A 16,411-nucleotide genomic window follows, 5' to 3' on the forward strand; every position below is an offset into this window, starting at 1 on the left:
GCAATTTTAGTATGAAATGCAGCGACAGGGGAAAAAATAAGGAAAAAAACCCCAACCCAATCTACCAGGATTCCCCCTTTTTAAGAAAATCAAAAAAAAAAAAAAAAATCCCCGAATAGGTCGTACGGTAGTGAGCATAAATGGGTCGTCACCTTTTGCGTGATCACCGAGCAGGTCATTTAATTATTATTTTTCTTTTTCTTCCCCCTCCCCAATATATCTTTCAATACTTTAATTAGTGCAGTATCAGGTTTGGGGGCCTCTTTGCCCCCCCCCCTCTCTTTTTCCCCCCTCTCTTGGTGCAACTCTTCTAAACCGTCCCTATGGCTGGGTGTTATTTCTTTCTCTCTCTCTCTCTCTCTCTCTCTCTCTCTCTCTCTCTCCCTCCTTTCCCTCCGTTTCGTTCGTTTTCTGTTCAACGTTTGGACAAGTTTTAACGGGCACCCCTGCCTTTCAGCTCTGTCATTTCCTTGTTCTGTTTTCAATGAGATCAATAATAATAATGATAATAATAAAAAGTACTTTAAAAAACAAAACAAACTCCATTCTTTGCTCGTCGTCTCGAGCGGAATTAGTTTTGGAGCCGGAAATGCAGTCAGTCCTCGGACTTAACGACTGGAAGGGAGACCCAAATTCCCATCGGGAAGCGAGTCATTTGTTATGTGAATTTTGCGTTCCCGTGTCACGACCCGCCTGGCCACCGTTGTTAAGTGAATCTCTGCAGCTGTTAAAGTCAGGAACACGGTTATTAAGCGAATCCTGGCTCCCCCGTCAATGTTGGTTGCCCCAAGCAGCTGGATTTTGATCTCGTGACCCCAGGGATGCTGCATGTGGAAAACGGTCCCAAGACTTTGTTTTCTGTGCCATTCTATCTTCGAATGGTCACTAAATGAACCGCTGTTAAGTCAAGGACTTCCTGTCCAGATAGTCCTCAACGTATGACCCAAATTAAGCCATTGTGGTTGTAAAATGGATTGTGGGGCTGGTTTGGCAACTTTTTTTTTTTTTTTTTGGCAGTCGTGAAGCATACACAGCCGTCGTAAAATATGCCACAGTTTTTGTAAAGCAAACATTTTAAATTTTAAAGCAAAAACAGTCCTTTGTGTTGATGGAAATCAGAAAGAAATGCCCGTTTCCAGAGGAGGGGAAGAGTCGTACGGTTGTGGGAGGCACTAGAGGCAAATTGGACCCAGTGGGCATTTGGGCAGACAAATTTGGGCAGCTTCTGAGGGTCTGCCCTGATTTGGAATGGCTGTTAGCGTTCGTAAGCTGAGGCCCCACCTGTGCAAGGCACCGGGGTGCTGCAGTTCCGTCGCTGGCGGTTCCATCTTCGTAAATGTGTCCAAGTTCACAATTTAGTGGATCTCGGCACCAGCAATTCAGGAATATCTCCTTTTGAAACAACCGGTTCCAATCCAAAAAATCCGGGCAAAGAAACGAGCTATATTTTCAATGGACTCTGTATTTTGGGCTTGACAATAATGTGAAACGGGTGGAAAATGCATTGGGATGATCCAAGCTTTTTAACATTCAAAACGATCAAATTTGCCCTGCACCAAGGCTGTGTGGCTCTGCCTCTCTGAACAGACCCCAAGGGTCAGGATTAGGCCTGCTGGCGGCGAAGAGTCCTATTTGGTTATGGAATCACTGTTTACTGGTCTGCTTCTCTCTTCCCTCCCTCCCTTTCTCCTTCCTCCCCTTCTTTCCTTCCTTCCATCCATCCCCCCAATGCCTGAGGGGCCTGGGACAGCATCGTCCTCAACCACTGGCCTCTCCAAGCAGGAGTCGTGCCGTCTCTATTGGACGGTCCCAGTTCCCACTTCTCTTCCAAACCGGGCTCCAATGGGGCGGAGAAATGGCCGTTATTTCCTTGCTGAGGGTGCTGTCTTTGCTGAAAATTGTGTCTGCTGGAAGTTGTCTTATCTCCAACTGGCCCAGATGGACCTGCAACTTTTGGTCTCTTTTATTTTGCTGCAAGTGATGAGAAATGGGGCAAGTTGGAGTTGTCCGACCTGCCTCGATAGAGGTGTGCCATATCCTCACTGCGGAGGCCTCGTCTTGCAAGGGAATATTATTAGCTGCTCATCTTTCTGATAACGGTTCGTGTTCCATCTCCGCAGCCCTGGGAGACAAAAGCAACACTCGCGTCTTTTTTTAATTTCCTTTTGGGTGTTTGTGCCTTGTCTGGAGTGGGGGAGGCCAGATCCAGAGACGGTTATCTGGGAAAACTTGAGAGACTGCCTTGAAGCAGGGGCAGGCTGTAACCGAAGGCAGAGTAATGTGCCTTCATATATTGGGTAATAATAAAAAAAAGTTTGGGGGTCTGACCCTTCATGTAAGTCTGCTTCAAGTTCAGTTGCCGAAAAAGGCCTCTCCGAAGGTCCAAGGAGACCAATTATTTTGCAAAATCATGGCCAGGTGGATCCAAACAAACTTTAGGGTGTCCCAAGCTAGCAGGATGCCAAGCAGGGAGGCCAAAAATACGGGGCAAAACACACAAAGTTGTGCCTACTGGGAGCAATATTATCGGAAAGTGGCATGAATTCCCTTAACAACCGAGTTGCTGACAACTGCAATGACAACGGCAATGACTGACTTAACAACGGTGGCAAGAAAGGCCGTAAAATGGGGTGAAAACAAACATTTCACTTAGCAACGGAACTGAATGACTTTGGGCTCAATTGTGGTTCTAAGTTGAGGACTATAATTATACGGACAGAATCGGGTTCGTTATTGATTAGGCCTGAAATTAGGCCATTGACTTCATTAAAAAAAAAATTGTATCTGTATGTGTAGTGTGGAAAAGGGATAAAAACCTTCAAGATTGACCACAATTCCCAGCAAAGACAGGCATAATTCTACATGCCAATGACTAAAAGTCTTGTCAAGAATGGGAAGGGTGGATATTTTAAATATCAACAATTTGTCGACAAGATTCACTCTTCTCGCTCAATTCTTCGTGAACCTGTTAGGTATCGGATCGTAGGAAGTTGAGGGCCTTACAAGTCTGACTTCACAATGCCAGGCTTCTAAACCTGTCTCCTCTAGGGCTTTGTGCCAGGGTCAACCCTGGTCATCGTAGCTCATCACCACCCCCCCACCCCAAAGCGCGGTTCAAGCCAAACCAAGATAACCTGGCCAGACTCTTCAAAGGGGCTTGAGCATTTTCTTCAGAACTGGCTGCAAATGAAAGGATCTAAGAGGGTTTGGGGCCTTCCTCCCCCGGCACTCTAGGAAAATCACATTTTTAGGAAAGCTGGGAAATCGAGAGAAAAAGTAGAAAGGCGCCTGCTTCCTTTCGGGAAGGGCGGGCATGCGCTTGCGAGCTTTCCGTTTCAGCACCCGGACAGCTCCCGGAGTCCAGACTCCCATCCCGCCAACGTCTTCCAAGCCAACTGGTTCTTCCTCCGGTTGTCTCTTCCCTTGGTCCTTCCCTGAGGCGTCCGTGTCCCATCCTCCGTGGGTTCCCCCCCACCCTTTCCAGCGTCCCAACGCCCACCCCAGGGCTCCTTAAAGGCTCCGAGCTTAACACACAGGCAGGTGGGAGAAAGAAAGAAAAGGGATAGGGATGGGAGGAAGGAAGGAAGGAAAGAAGGAAGGAGAAGCTGGCTCTCCAAAGACGTCCCCCCACCGCCCCCCCGTTCGATCGCAGAGCCTTTGGAGAAGGGGCGGGTCCTTCCTCTCCCTCCCCCGTTACTGATATGGGGCTTCGTTGGGTACCCTTGCGGAGTCGGGTGGAGCTGGCATCGCTGATTGGCTTCCCGGCTGTCAGCTGGCTGTGCTTTTTTTTGCCTTTTTTTTTGGAGGGGCGAGGTTCACTAACCGGTTGCTTTTGACGTTTCCATTTCGCTCTCTCCGAGGCTGACGGCGACCCCCGCCCAGCCGCCCAGCCGCCCAGCCGCCCCCGGCCAGGAGAAAAACCCGGGGAGTCGGAGGAGAAGAGCGTCTCTCGAAGCTCAGTGCCGGGAAAGAGGAGGAGGAGGAGGAGGAAGAAGAAGAAGACGAGGGAGGAGAGAGAGGCCCAGGCAAGCTAAGTAGCTTCCAAACCCCTTCTGGGTCTCCCCTCGCCAGGCTCTGCGGCTCGCCCCCCAGCTCCGGCGGGGGAGCCCCGGCTGCCTTCCCCGCGCCTCGCCATGCTGGGGTGGAGGAAAAGAGGCTCCCGGGTGGGAAGTTGATACGGATCGGATCGGCTTCCAGCCGCAGCTGGGAGACCCCAGCCTCGCCTCCGCCTTGGGCTCTTGGCCGCCTCGCCGAGCCTCGCCCCTGAGCGGCGGCGGCGGCAGCGGCGGCGGCGCCTTGCCTCCTCCTCCTCCTCCCCGCCGCCGCTCCCGAATCGAGCCGCAGCCCGCCCGCCTTCGCCACCCGCCAGAGCAGCCAACAGCAGCAGAGCCGCCCCGCCGCCAGCACTACCACCCGAAGCCCCGGCTTCCTCCCTCCCTCCTGGCGCTGGGATGCGTCTTTGCAGCTCGGAGGGCCAGCACCGCGCGCTTGGAGAAGGGGCACCAGCATGGCTCGCTTCGGAGAGGACCTGCCCAGCCGCTATGGAGCTGGCGGCGCGGGGGCTCCCTCGGGGCCCGGCGGGGCCCGGGGCGGCAGCAGCCGGCAGGGCCCCCCCGGCCAACCGGGCCCGCGGCCCCCGATATACAAGCAGACCAAGGCCCAACGGGCCCGGACAATGGCTCTCTACAACCCCATTCCGGTCAAGCAGAACTGCTTCACCGTCAACCGCTCCCTCTTCATCTTCAGCGAGGACAACGTGATCCGCAAATACGCCAAGCGCATCACCGAGTGGCCATATCCTTGGCGGGGGCGAGGTGGGGGGCGCATCCCGGGGACCCTCCTCTACCCCACCCCGCGGGACGCGCGTGGAGGTGGAAAAAGGAGGGCCACCAGCGGACGGCTGGCTCTTTCCTGGGGGTGGGCAGGAGGGGCTCCAGCCTTGGAGAGGGGCGTGTCGGCAGGCTCGGCCGGAGGGGACCCTTCCCTTCCGCCCTTTCGGGACGCTTTGAGAGGGGTGGGGTTCCCTCCAAAGGAATGCTTTGAGGGGAGGGGAGCAGTCGAGCTTTCGAGGGGCGTCGGGGGAAAGGGGGGCCAGGAGGGGCCTCCATCTCTTCTCCAGTCCCCGAGCGACTCTCTAGAAAAATGGCTTTGGTGTCTCTTTGGTCAGCTCTTCTGCTTTGTTTTGCACGGAAATCAGTCCCCCCCGTCCCCCGAGGGTGAGGGGTCTCCACTCCCCATTGGCCAGAAGTCCACTTGGGTTTTGGGAATTGTTCTCACAGATTCAAGTCTGCCATGTGGCTGGGTGGGCGTGGGTGCTCCTGCGAGCTCCGGCTTTGACAGGGTTGCCCAAATGCCCCTAGAGAGGCCCTTTCCCCATCCCCGCTTGCTTTGGGAGGAAGGGCGCTCCATCGACACCCTGCCAGGGTTTCTTCCTGAGCTCTTCCTAGCAGGCCAGGTCAGGGTGGTCCAGATGATCCGCTGTCTGGTATTCAGAACAGCATAAGAGAGTCGGAAGGAACCTTAGAGGCCTTCTAGACGCCCTAGGGGGCTCAAGCAGGAAACCCGATAACATTCCAGACCGATGGTTGTCTACTTTCTTCTTGGAAACCTCCAGGGATGGAGCCCCCACAACTTCTGGAGGCAACTTCCGTTCCACTGTTGGATTGTTCTCACCGTCAGGAAATTCCTCCCTCGTTCTAGGTAGCTTCTCTCCTGGGTGAGTTTCCATCCATCGCTTCTTATCTGGCCCTTCTGGTGCTTTGGAAAATATTGTTTTTCCCTTCCTCCCTTGGAGTTAAGGAAGAAGCTGGTTTTTTTTTAAAAAAATCCTTCCTCCTCTGGTGTCAGTTCGACCTTTCCAGTTTGTTTAGAAAGAGAGGGGAAGGGTCTTCCCATGGTTCCCATTACTGTCTGGTTACTGACAAAATCTTAAGCATTTTTTTTTTTTTGCAAAAATCAATTGCTACAATCTTACATTTGCCCGTGATGAGCTGCAACGCGATTTGGGTTTGCTGCTGCTGCTAATTGTTGCAATCTGAGCTTTGCAGCTTCCTAAACCTGAATTTGTGGCTTAATGCAAGGTGGGAGCGCAACCACTAGCGCCTCAGCTGAAGAAACCTAAGGCTCAAACATCCACTTCATGCGGGAGGCCATCAATTAGAGTTTGTACGCTGTGGTTTGTTTGTTGGTAGGATTCACAGTTTCTGTCCATTGTGATCAATGGTTTGAACAGTTCACAATTCAGCCTAATAATTAAATCCAGACTTAATTAGGGGGGTGGGGGAGAAGAAATGGGGGGGATGGAAAGATGATCTCTTTAAATTGGCTGCATCCTAACCATAAAATCTATGCCCGCTTGAAATTGGGAACATCCCATTTATAGCCAATTCAGAGGCCGGCTGATATTTTTGACCCGTGAGGATTATTATCCATGCCAGTCTACATTACCCAGAGCAGAATAATGCAAAATATCTCAGAAGTCTCCTTTCCCCTTTACAAAAAAAGAGGCTTCTTTCTACCTCTTTCTACCTGATTGAGAATTTCTGGTCCAGTTTCTCCAGCCGGCGTTTTGATCGGATCTTATTGTTAAAGGAAACGGGGGGTGGCCTGGGGATGGTGGCGTTTTCGGTTGTGGTTTTCATCCCTGGCAGCCTCCCTGGCTCCACCCTTCCACCCGATCGAAATACAGGCTGCCCTTGACTTATGACCACCGTGGAACCCAACCTTTCCATCGTTAAGTGAGATGGTTGCTAAGTGAGCTTTTTGCCCCGTTTTAAGACCTCGTTTGCCCCCGGCGCTGAAGGAAGCGCTGCTGTTGTTAAGTTGGGAACCTGGCTGTGAAGGGACTCCGGCTTTCCCTGCGGACTTTGCCTGCCGGACGGTCACAAAAGGGAAATTGCGTGGCTTCCAGGACGCTGTGACCGTCATAAACATGAACCAGTTGCCAAGCCTTGTAAGTCGAGGGCTGCCTGTTCTTCTTTCCTTAAGCCTTTGGGGTTGAGTGGAAGCCGGGGAGTCTCCAGGTGGCCCAAGAGGGGTTTGTTTGTCCCGTCTCTTTTTATCTTGCCTACTTGGACTAACTTGGGGAATCTCCCTTCGTTATTTCTAAATCTTTAAATCGAAATGAAGGACGGGTAGCCAGAGAATCTCCCTCAATGAAAAGCAGCTTCCTTCGTTCGTGTCTTCTTGTCTCACTACTGGATAAATACCAGGCTGTCTCCTAATGTTGCCCTCAAGCCTTTCCCAGAGGTCATCCCTCCTTTTGACCCCCATGTTAAATCCAGATGCTCTTTTGTGGGCTGCAAAGAGACATTTCCTGCACTTATCTTTCTGCCTGGATTTTGGGCAGCGGAAAGAGCTAGGAAAGGTTATTTCACGTCTCTCTTAGCTAGCCAGTTTTTGAAGACTGTCCACTCCTTTACCAAGGAGGACAGAGGTGGTCTCCTTGAAGGCAAAATTGCAATCCGGTTTGGCTACCATACAGCAAAAAAGACACTGAGGAGTTTGGGGAAAAAATGTGCAGAGAAGAGCAACTAAGATGATCAAAGGCCTTGAAGACTAAACCATATGAAGAACGGCTGCAGGATTTGGGCTTGGCTAGTCTAAAGAAAAGAAGAATTAGGGGTGACATGATAGGAGTCTTCCAGTATTTGAGGGGCTTCCCTAAAGAGGAAGGGGTCAAATTATTCTTCAAAGCACCGGAGGGCAGGACAAGAAACAATGGATGGAAACTAATCAAGGAGAGAAGCAACCTGGAATTAAGGAGGAATGTCCTAACAGGGAGGACAATTAACCAGTGGAACAGCTTGCCACCAGAGTTGTGGGTGCTCCATCACTGGAGGTTTTTAAGAACAGGCTGGACAGTCACTTATCTGAAATGGCCTAGTTTCTCCTGCTTGAGCAGGGGGCTGGACTAGAAGACCTCCAAGGTCCCTTCCAGCTTTACTCTTATTCTTATTGTAAAAGGAACTTCCAAGATTGGGGTTAGGTTGCTAAGGAGCCTCTTCTCTCTGTACATCGTTTGATCTGCACGTGTAGCACGAAGCAATTCCCCAGGAGGGGCCTGTTGTTTTCCTTTGATCTGAAATCACGGAGATAATAATTCTCTCACCCGACCAGCAACAGGCTTTCCTCTTAACAACCCGGTGTGTTTGCAGGTTGCATCCTCCGTTCTTATGCAGCCGAAACACTGGGGATATAAGTGAGCTCGAGAAAGCATAGCTAAGCCAGCTGGTATTCACAACAGCTAAGAGGATGGTCAAAGGAGAAAAAATAGTAGGGACATGTCTACGGAGATTCTCGGTCATCCCAAAGTGCTTTTTTCAAGGGGCAACTGGACTTTCGGAAGAAACTTCTCGGATAAGAAGCGAAATGTCTTCAAAGGAAAACCAGAAAGTCCAGTTGCCTCTTTGAAGAAGAACTTTTGGGACAATAGTAGAGGACAGGTTCCAAAATGGCTTCAACCCATTTTGAAGTAGGATGCATTAAGATCTCGCAGCAACTAGCCCAGTCCTGCCTCTCCTCTTTTTAGAGTGGGGAAAGCGAAAACGGGTTGGATAATCCAGACAATATCCAATCGATAGAGTAGAAGCTGGAGTTAGTTAGAGAGCAAGGAGATACATTCTCCTTGGTTGTCTTCTGCTCTCTGCTCCTCTGCTTAACGTCATGTGAGGTTCCAAGTTGGACTGTTCTACCTGGACAAGAAGATCCAATGGGAAAGCCATGGCTTTCCCTTTTACAAAATTGGTCTTCTCTTCAAATTGGATCCGAAATGGATGCCTTTTTTTCTCTCCAAGCTTCACAAGTTTAGTTTTGTGTTGTGTTGTGACCACTGATTGAGATTCAGTATCAGGAAAATTAATGCAATTGCTGCTGGTGCCTTTATTTAATAATGTCTTTATGAGTTTTTCCTTAACCGTTGTCTTCACTCCATTTGAATATATGATTTTGGCTACGATTATAGCCAATTGCATCGTTTTGGCTTTGGAGCAACATCTCCCTGATGGAGATAAGACACCGATGTCAGAGAGGCTGGTAAGTATCTAATATTCTGGTGAGAGAAAGAAATGTTTTTTTCCTTCCTTCCTTCCTTCCTTCCTTCCTTCCTTCCTTCCTTCCTTCCTTCCTTCCTTCCTTCCTTCCTTTCTTCCTTCCTGAACAAAAAGCAAACAGTGCAGGCACCCTTGGCCACAGTAGCAATTGACAAAGAACAAGACAATCTGAGAATGAACTATTACACTGAGAGCTTACGCTCTTCTCTTCTATTCCATTCCATTCTGAGCTGCGATGGCACAGCGGTTAGAATGCAGTATTGCAGGCTAATTTTGATGACTGCCAGGGGTTCAATGCTCATTGGCATAAGGTTGACTGTTTTCCATCCTTCCGAGGTCGGTAAAATAAGGACCCAAATTGTTGGGGGCCAGAGGCTGCCTCTGTAAACCGCTCAGAGAGGGGTTTAGAAAGCACTGTGGTCTAAGTGCTATTCTCTCTTCTCTTCTCTTCTCTTCTCTTCTCTTCTCTTCTCTTCTCTTCTCTTCTCTTCTCTTCTCTTCTCTTCTCTTCTCTTCTCTTCTCTTCCATTCCACCCCTTTTCCTGCCAATCTATAGACTGGTAACACCGGTGTCCTATCCTTTCTCCTTCCCAGGATGACACCGAACCGTATTTCATTGGAATATTCTGCTTTGAAGCGGGCATAAAGATTATTGCGCTGGGTTTTGTTTTTCACAAAGGATCTTATCTCCGCAACGGCTGGAACGTGATGGATTTTGTGGTTGTGCTTACGGGGTAAGTCTATTTTTTTCTCTCCCTCCCTCTCTTCCTCCACCTACCCCTCTCTCTTTCGCTGCTCTCTCTCTCTCTCTCTCTCTCTCATTCCTGAATTTGAATTTAGCAAGCGCTCCTTTGCTTTGGCATTTATGGGCCTCAAAAGAAGGATGGGAAGGGATTAGATGGTTACAGCAAAGCTACAAGCTCTGTTTAGATAGCTCCGCTTTACGATTGTCACAGAGAATGTCGAAAGGAATACTTTGGCATTTGTTGATGGGGAGGGGGGCACTAAGGGTGAGTTGGTGTGGCTTCCTCAAGAGAAAAAAGGATGGTTATTTTTTTAATTAACACACCCTTGAACACGACATGATGGCTTTGTACGAGGAAATCGTAATGAGCAGGGGGAAACCCTAGCTTTCATTAAAATACAATAACAAAGTTGGAAGGGACCTTGGAGGTCTTCTAGTCCAACCCCCTGCCTAGGGAGGAAACCTTACACCACTTCAGACAAATGGTTATCCAACATCTTCTTAAAAACTTCCAGTGTCGGAGCATTTACAACCTCTGGAGTCAAGTTGTTCCACTGATTAATTGTTCTCACAGTCTGGAAATTCCTCCTTAGTTCTGGGTTGCTTCTCTCCTGGATCAGTTTCCGCCCGTTGCTTCTTGTCCTTCTTCCCTCAGGGGCTTTGGGAAATAGCTCTCTTCTTTGGGGCGGCCCTCAAATATTGGGAGACTGCTATCATGTCACCCCAGGTCCTCTTTTTTTCATTAAAGTAGACATATTTGATGAAAATTCAGCAACCGTTCTTCCTATGTTTTAGCCTCCGGTCCCCTAATCCTCTTCGTGGCTCTTCTCTGCACTCTTTTCTAGAGTCTCAGCGTCTTTTTTACATCCTGGCGACCCAAACTGGACACAATACTCCAAGTGTGGCCTCCCCAAGGCCTTATAAAGGGGCATGAACACTTCACGTGATCTTGATTCTCTCCCTCTGATGATGCAGCCTAGAACTGCGTTGGCTTTTCTGGCAGCGGCTGCACACGGCTGGCTCCTATGGAAGTGGTTGTGCATTAAACCGAGCGCTTTTATTTTTCCATGCCAAAAATCAACTTGGTGTTGGTGTGTAAATGAGTAGAGGAACTGAAGGATGAGGAGAAAACAGGGATGAGGTTGGTTTTGGGAAATGCAGGCAATCCTCGATTTACAACAGTTCACTTAATGACCCTTCAAAGTCTCCACAGCACCGGATAATGTGACTTATGGCCCCCTTTTTCACACTTACGAGGGAGGGATTATACTCCTTGCAGACATCCTTTGCGAGGGCCGTTGAGGCCACTTGAAGGTTTATCTGTGTCCTCTAAAGGATGCAAACGATCAGCTGTCTGCAAGGAATATAAATCCTTCCATTCTCCACCATCCTGTCAGAACTGAAGAAGCTTCTTGGATGAGCAGTGAAACATCTTCAAAAGAAAGAACAACAAAGTCCAGTTGCCTCTTGAAAAAGCCCCTTTGGGATGACCGTGACTGGATGACTGAGAATCTCTAACAGACTTTTCACAACAACCGCAACAAGAAATGGAGACAAAAACTCAGTTTAAAAAAAGTCTCGCTTAACAACAGAAATGTTTGGCTTAAGTTTTACTACGGTTGTAAGTCGAGGACTGCCGGTATTAAGGTTGGAAGTCAGAAGGGCTGGATTCTCACAGGGGTCTTGCCGATTTATGGAAGGCGGTGGGGCGGGGAGGTTAAGCTACAGAATCTGAGAAACGGGATGGGTGTGTGTGTGTTTAGCATCAACTGATCAGTAAGTTTGTGGCAGAGAAACTCTTTGATCTGCTGGCTGTTTCCCTCTTCAGCCTGTGACAGGTTCACATGCAGCAGGCTGGTGCCTGTGAACCTGTCACACTTGGCAATATTACTGCAGAGACCGTTGTGCATTGCAACGCAGGGAACTCCTCGACGTTCGACCACAACGGAGCCCCAATTTTCTGCTGTTAAGTGACACATTTGTTGAGCAAGTTTGTTAAGCCCCAAGTTCCGACTTTGTTAAGGGAATCATTGCAGCTGTTAAATTAGTAACTTGCTCCTTAAGTGAATCTGACTCTGCCACACACACACACACACACCCATTGAGTTTGCTGGTCGGAAAGTTACCCAAGTAAGTAACATCACCAAACTCTCTGGGCTTGGTTGTTTTCTTGTACACATTTCATTGCCCAACGAGGTAACATCATCAGTGCCAGAAGGGTGTGGCATTTGCATTTCTAGCCCTGATGATGTTACTTCGTTGGTCAATGAAACATCTGCCAGAAAACCACCAAGCTCAGAGAGCACCAAGGACCCCTTCCCATTTCAGCCCTGAGCTACAAATACTATCTGTCTGTCTGTCTGTCTGTCTGTCTGACTATCTACCTTTGTTTCTACTATCTTTGCTCTATCGCTATTTGCTTCTACTTGCAAATTCTCCAAGCAGAGCACAGAATCAATAACCTGTTGCCATTCAAATTTTCAGGAAATGGAGAAACGAATTATTTTTCTCAGATCCCGGGGAGCAATCTGTAGAGCTTTTGTGACTGATTGACTTTCTCTTTCTTTTGAATTTGTTTAAACCCAGATAAATGGTTGATGGATTGAAGCTGTATCTCAGGTGCATTGGGGCTGCAGGTTGCTAATGGCGAAACCAGATTATTATATTTTTTTAAAATAAGATTTATCAAAAGGGAAGGTTGCAGGCTAGGCTTTAGCAGAGACCCACAGAGGGAATTTATTGATGCACATCTTTTGACCAAAGCAAAAGGCTTAATACTTTTCATCGTTCATAACGGTGGATTTCCTTAACTTCAAATTCATCCAGGCTGTGTTCTACTAGTACCATCACAATAGCAATACGATCCCAATTCCTCCTACTCAAAATCTTGTGGGAAAGTTCACACAGAATTTGAGAACCTTAGATATCTGCTTGAATTCATCTGAGATTCAACGAAGGCATCCCTTGTTGAAGAGCTGGACAGGTTTTTCGCTGTCTAAGATTGCTCTTAAATGGGATTGGAAGGGATTGGAAGACTGTAATGGACGGGTGATGTCTCAAAAGGAGAATATTTTTTAGCTGAGGATTGAAACGAGGGGACCTTGCTGCTCCCTGAGCTTGGTGGTTTTCTTGCAGATGTTTCATTACCAAACTAGGTAGCATCATCAGTGCTAGAAGAGAGAGGGGTGTGTGGAGAGGAGGAGGAGCAGGAGCACAATGACAATGACTGTGGAGTCCTTGGTATTGTCTGAACTTGATTGTTTTCTTGCAGACATTTCATTACCAAACTAGATAACATCATCAGTGCTAGAAGAGCATTGTAAACTGCTGTAAGCTGCTTAGAAAAGCACCGTGAAGTGGTATATAAGTCTAAGTGCTAGTGTTATTTTCCTTTGTATGCTGCTTTGTCCCGTCTGGTGCCTTTGGATAACTCTTTGACTTTTGGTGAACAATTATCCAACAGTTTTCCTGGGGGAAAAAATATTTGGAAGTGGCTTGTCTTTCCCTTCTGATAAGGTGCAGTTGGCCCCAAATCATCCACTGGACTTGACGTCCAAGGCGCCAAACTAGAATTTCAGTCTCTCGTCTGGTGCCTTGAAGCACTGCACCAATCTAGCTTCTTTGGAGTCATAGATTTCCCAGGTGTGTTTGTGATCACCAGGAATCAGGAGGTCTGGATTTGGGCCTGGTTCAGGTGAAGCCTCACCCGCAGCATTCGCATCAAATGAAAAGCTGGTATCCCACCCAATCAGGGTGGATTTGATTTAAATCAAGGCAATTTAAATCATGATTTACCGTAAATCACTAGTAAAAAGGCTTGATTTAAATCAAGGTGATTTAAATAATGACTTCAATCACTAGTAAAAAGGGCTTGATTTAAGTCAACTCGATTTAAATCAAAGTTTTTAAAGAGCACCTGTCATCTCTGCTGTGAAATGGTGTGAATGCATGAATGCAGCACATGCGATCTCAGCTTGCAGTGGATTTGTTGAATGGATTTGCCAAAATATTGCAGAATAGACAGCTTCCTCCTTCTACATAACTAAGCTCCATTTCATGCCGAATAATCTACATTATTAATGTATTTTAAATAGAAAATTACCTTTAGATAGATTTTTATTCCAAAAGCTTTTTATTAAAATAAATTTGAGCAAAATTTAAAAAAAAATTCAATTTAAAAATTTTAAAATATCTGATTTATTTTTTAAATCCGATTGTCTTAATTAAAAAAAAAAACATCGATTTTTATCCACCGTGCATCTGATAAAGGAATAAATGAAATATATCTGGATGCCTGAAACACCGTCACTCATCCAACCAGGTCAATGTTCCCCATGGAAAATGTATGGTACCTTCTTCTTCTTCCGGTTTCCTTCCATAAATTCCAAGTTGAAGTTGAACCGCGCTGGCAGAATCAGGGATGGGATGTTAATAATAGACCGGTGGGCGATGTGGGCTACTTGAACGTTGTTTTCTACCCTTGCCTGGGCAACCTTAAAAGTGTTTTGATCAAAGGTAGAATTGCATCGAGCTTGATTAAGTGGCTGGTATAAGAAATCCAGGCTCTGCATTGCTGATGATACGAGTATAATTCCTTTGAAGTCCACGTCAGTTAATGCCAGGACGTTGGCCTCTCCTGGCGCCTCTAGCTGAGTTGCATTGAAATTGTCTTGTATACGAGGTTCCCGCTAAGGAACCAGTGGGAGGAAAACTGCTTCCCTCTTTTATCTACTTTTATTTATTTTTTTGGTGGCTGCTGTGACATTTCTTGACAATGAACCTCCACGGGGGAGAGGTTGTCTTGTCAGCGCTAGACTGCTTCCTTTTCAGCTTCTGTTCAGATGGAAAGCGTAGGGAAACGTCTCCTGTTCTTCCTCTCCTTCCGTCAGGGATGGGTGGGAGACCTGGATGCAGGTGGCTTCATTCCAACTTGGGTTGAACCATGCTGAGTTTATAAGAGGTATGTGTGATGTCTGAATGGTTTAAGATGCTGGGATTGTTGACCGGAAGGTCAGCAGTTTGAGGCCCAAGCACCACATTGACAGGGTGAGCGCCTGTTCCTGCCTCAGCTCTTGCCAATCTAGCATGCAAATGCCAGTAGATAAATAGGTACCACCTTGAAGGATTTTTGGTGCGCTCTGAGCTTGGTTGTTTTCTTGCAGATGTTCATTACTCAAACTAGCCAATGTCACCAGTGCCAGAAGGGAGACAAAGCAAAATCCACTATCTTGTAGCACTGATGATGTTCCCTGGCTGGGTAATGGAACGTCTGCAAGAAAACAAGCAAGTTCAGAGAGTACAAAGGACCCTATAATTCTCCTCCCCTCTCCCTTCTAGCACTGATGATGTTACCTAGTTTTGTTAATGAAACATCTACAAGAAAACAAGTGAGCTCAGAGAGTATCAAGGACCCCACCGTCCTCTTCCTCCTCCAATCCCTCTCCCTTCCAGTGGGGATGGGGTTCCCTAGCTTGGGTCATGAAACACCTGCAAGAAAACCACCCAGCTCAGAGAGCACCAAGGACCCCTCCTTTCAGCCCTGAACTACAAATATTCTCCTTTGTAGATACCACCTTGGTGGGAAGGTAACAACATTCTGTGCTCCTCAGCATATAATCCGGCCAACCACAAGACCGCAGAGAAAAGCTTGAGCAATGATTTGCCTTAGGGCCTAGGTGGTATGAGGACTCCTTCTTCGGACAAGCGGTTGGGCTAGAAGACCTTCAAGATCCCTTTCTAACCTACGATTTTATGTTCTCATCATAATTTAGGTTTGGTGGACATCTAAGGCCTAAGGCAGTAACCTTGCAAAGCTAGTGACAAGAAGCCAGGTCTTGGAGGGAGGCAGAGGGAACCCCAACGAAGTCCTAGCCAACTCTTTTCCATTCCCTTCGCTACCTCCATCTCTTACTCTCCAGTAAAACTGGAAAGATCCAAGAAATCCCTGCTTAGCGGTCTAGTGCTGTCAGTTTTCATACTTTATTTATTTATATTTTATTTTATTTGTCAATCGCTTACAAGATAATGGGTATAAGTATAAACCTGAGTTAGAATACAGGAAATAGGTACAAATAAACGGGGACAATAGGACAGGGACGGGAGGCACGATGGTGCACTGATGCAGGCCCCTTCACTAAATATCCCTGCCTGTTTTTAGCACACAGCCAATGACCAGCCCGGCAGGAGCCAGAAACGCTGCAAAACCTCTGAACAGAGGAAGGTTCTGCAATGGTCTGGTTGCTCTTGGCCCTGAAATATGTTTATGGGGCTTTCAGCTATGAAACGATAAATAAATGATCATTATGCCACAAAGCCCAAGGAGTGAAAAAGGGTTCCTTCCACACAGCACCTCCCCCACCTGCCTCTCCCTCTCCTTGTTCTTCTGCTGGGTTTCTTAGGAGCAACTTTAAAGCTGCCCTTTCTTTCCTGCCAGTTAATTTAAAACAGGAAGCAGGTATCAGTGTTCCGGCCACAACCAAATTGGAGGAAGGTTATCTTGAGGTTCTGCTGTCTCCGAGAGAGAAAAATGATATAGGAAACGGGATAGAACGGGGTCCTTGACAGCGCTGGTATCTCCTAATAGGCTCATTAATCTGGCTCGCACACTTTAGGGGAC

General features: G+C 47.7%; 1 protein-coding gene across 1 annotated transcript in view; it reads left to right on the forward strand.

Annotated features, from left to right (window-relative positions):
* Positions 1–3,788: 3,788 nt before the first annotated feature.
* CACNA1B (calcium voltage-gated channel subunit alpha1 B) overlaps positions 3,789–16,411 on the forward strand; it is a 123,051-nt gene continuing 110,428 nt past the window's right edge. Inside the window, exons 1-3 of the mRNA XM_087914652.1 lie at positions 3,789–4,794; positions 8,928–9,033; positions 9,645–9,784. Coding sequence (XP_087770778.1) covers positions 4,508–4,794; positions 8,928–9,033; positions 9,645–9,784 — 533 coding nt within the window. The 5' untranslated portion in view covers positions 3,789–4,507. The remainder of the gene's footprint in view (positions 4,795–8,927; positions 9,034–9,644; positions 9,785–16,411) is intronic.

This window comes from Pseudonaja textilis, chromosome 17, assembly GCF_049901715.1.
Source record: "Pseudonaja textilis isolate UNSWEBS1 chromosome 17, rPseTex1.2, whole genome shotgun sequence".
NCBI classification, from domain to species: Eukaryota; Metazoa; Chordata; class Lepidosauria; order Squamata; family Elapidae; genus Pseudonaja; species Pseudonaja textilis.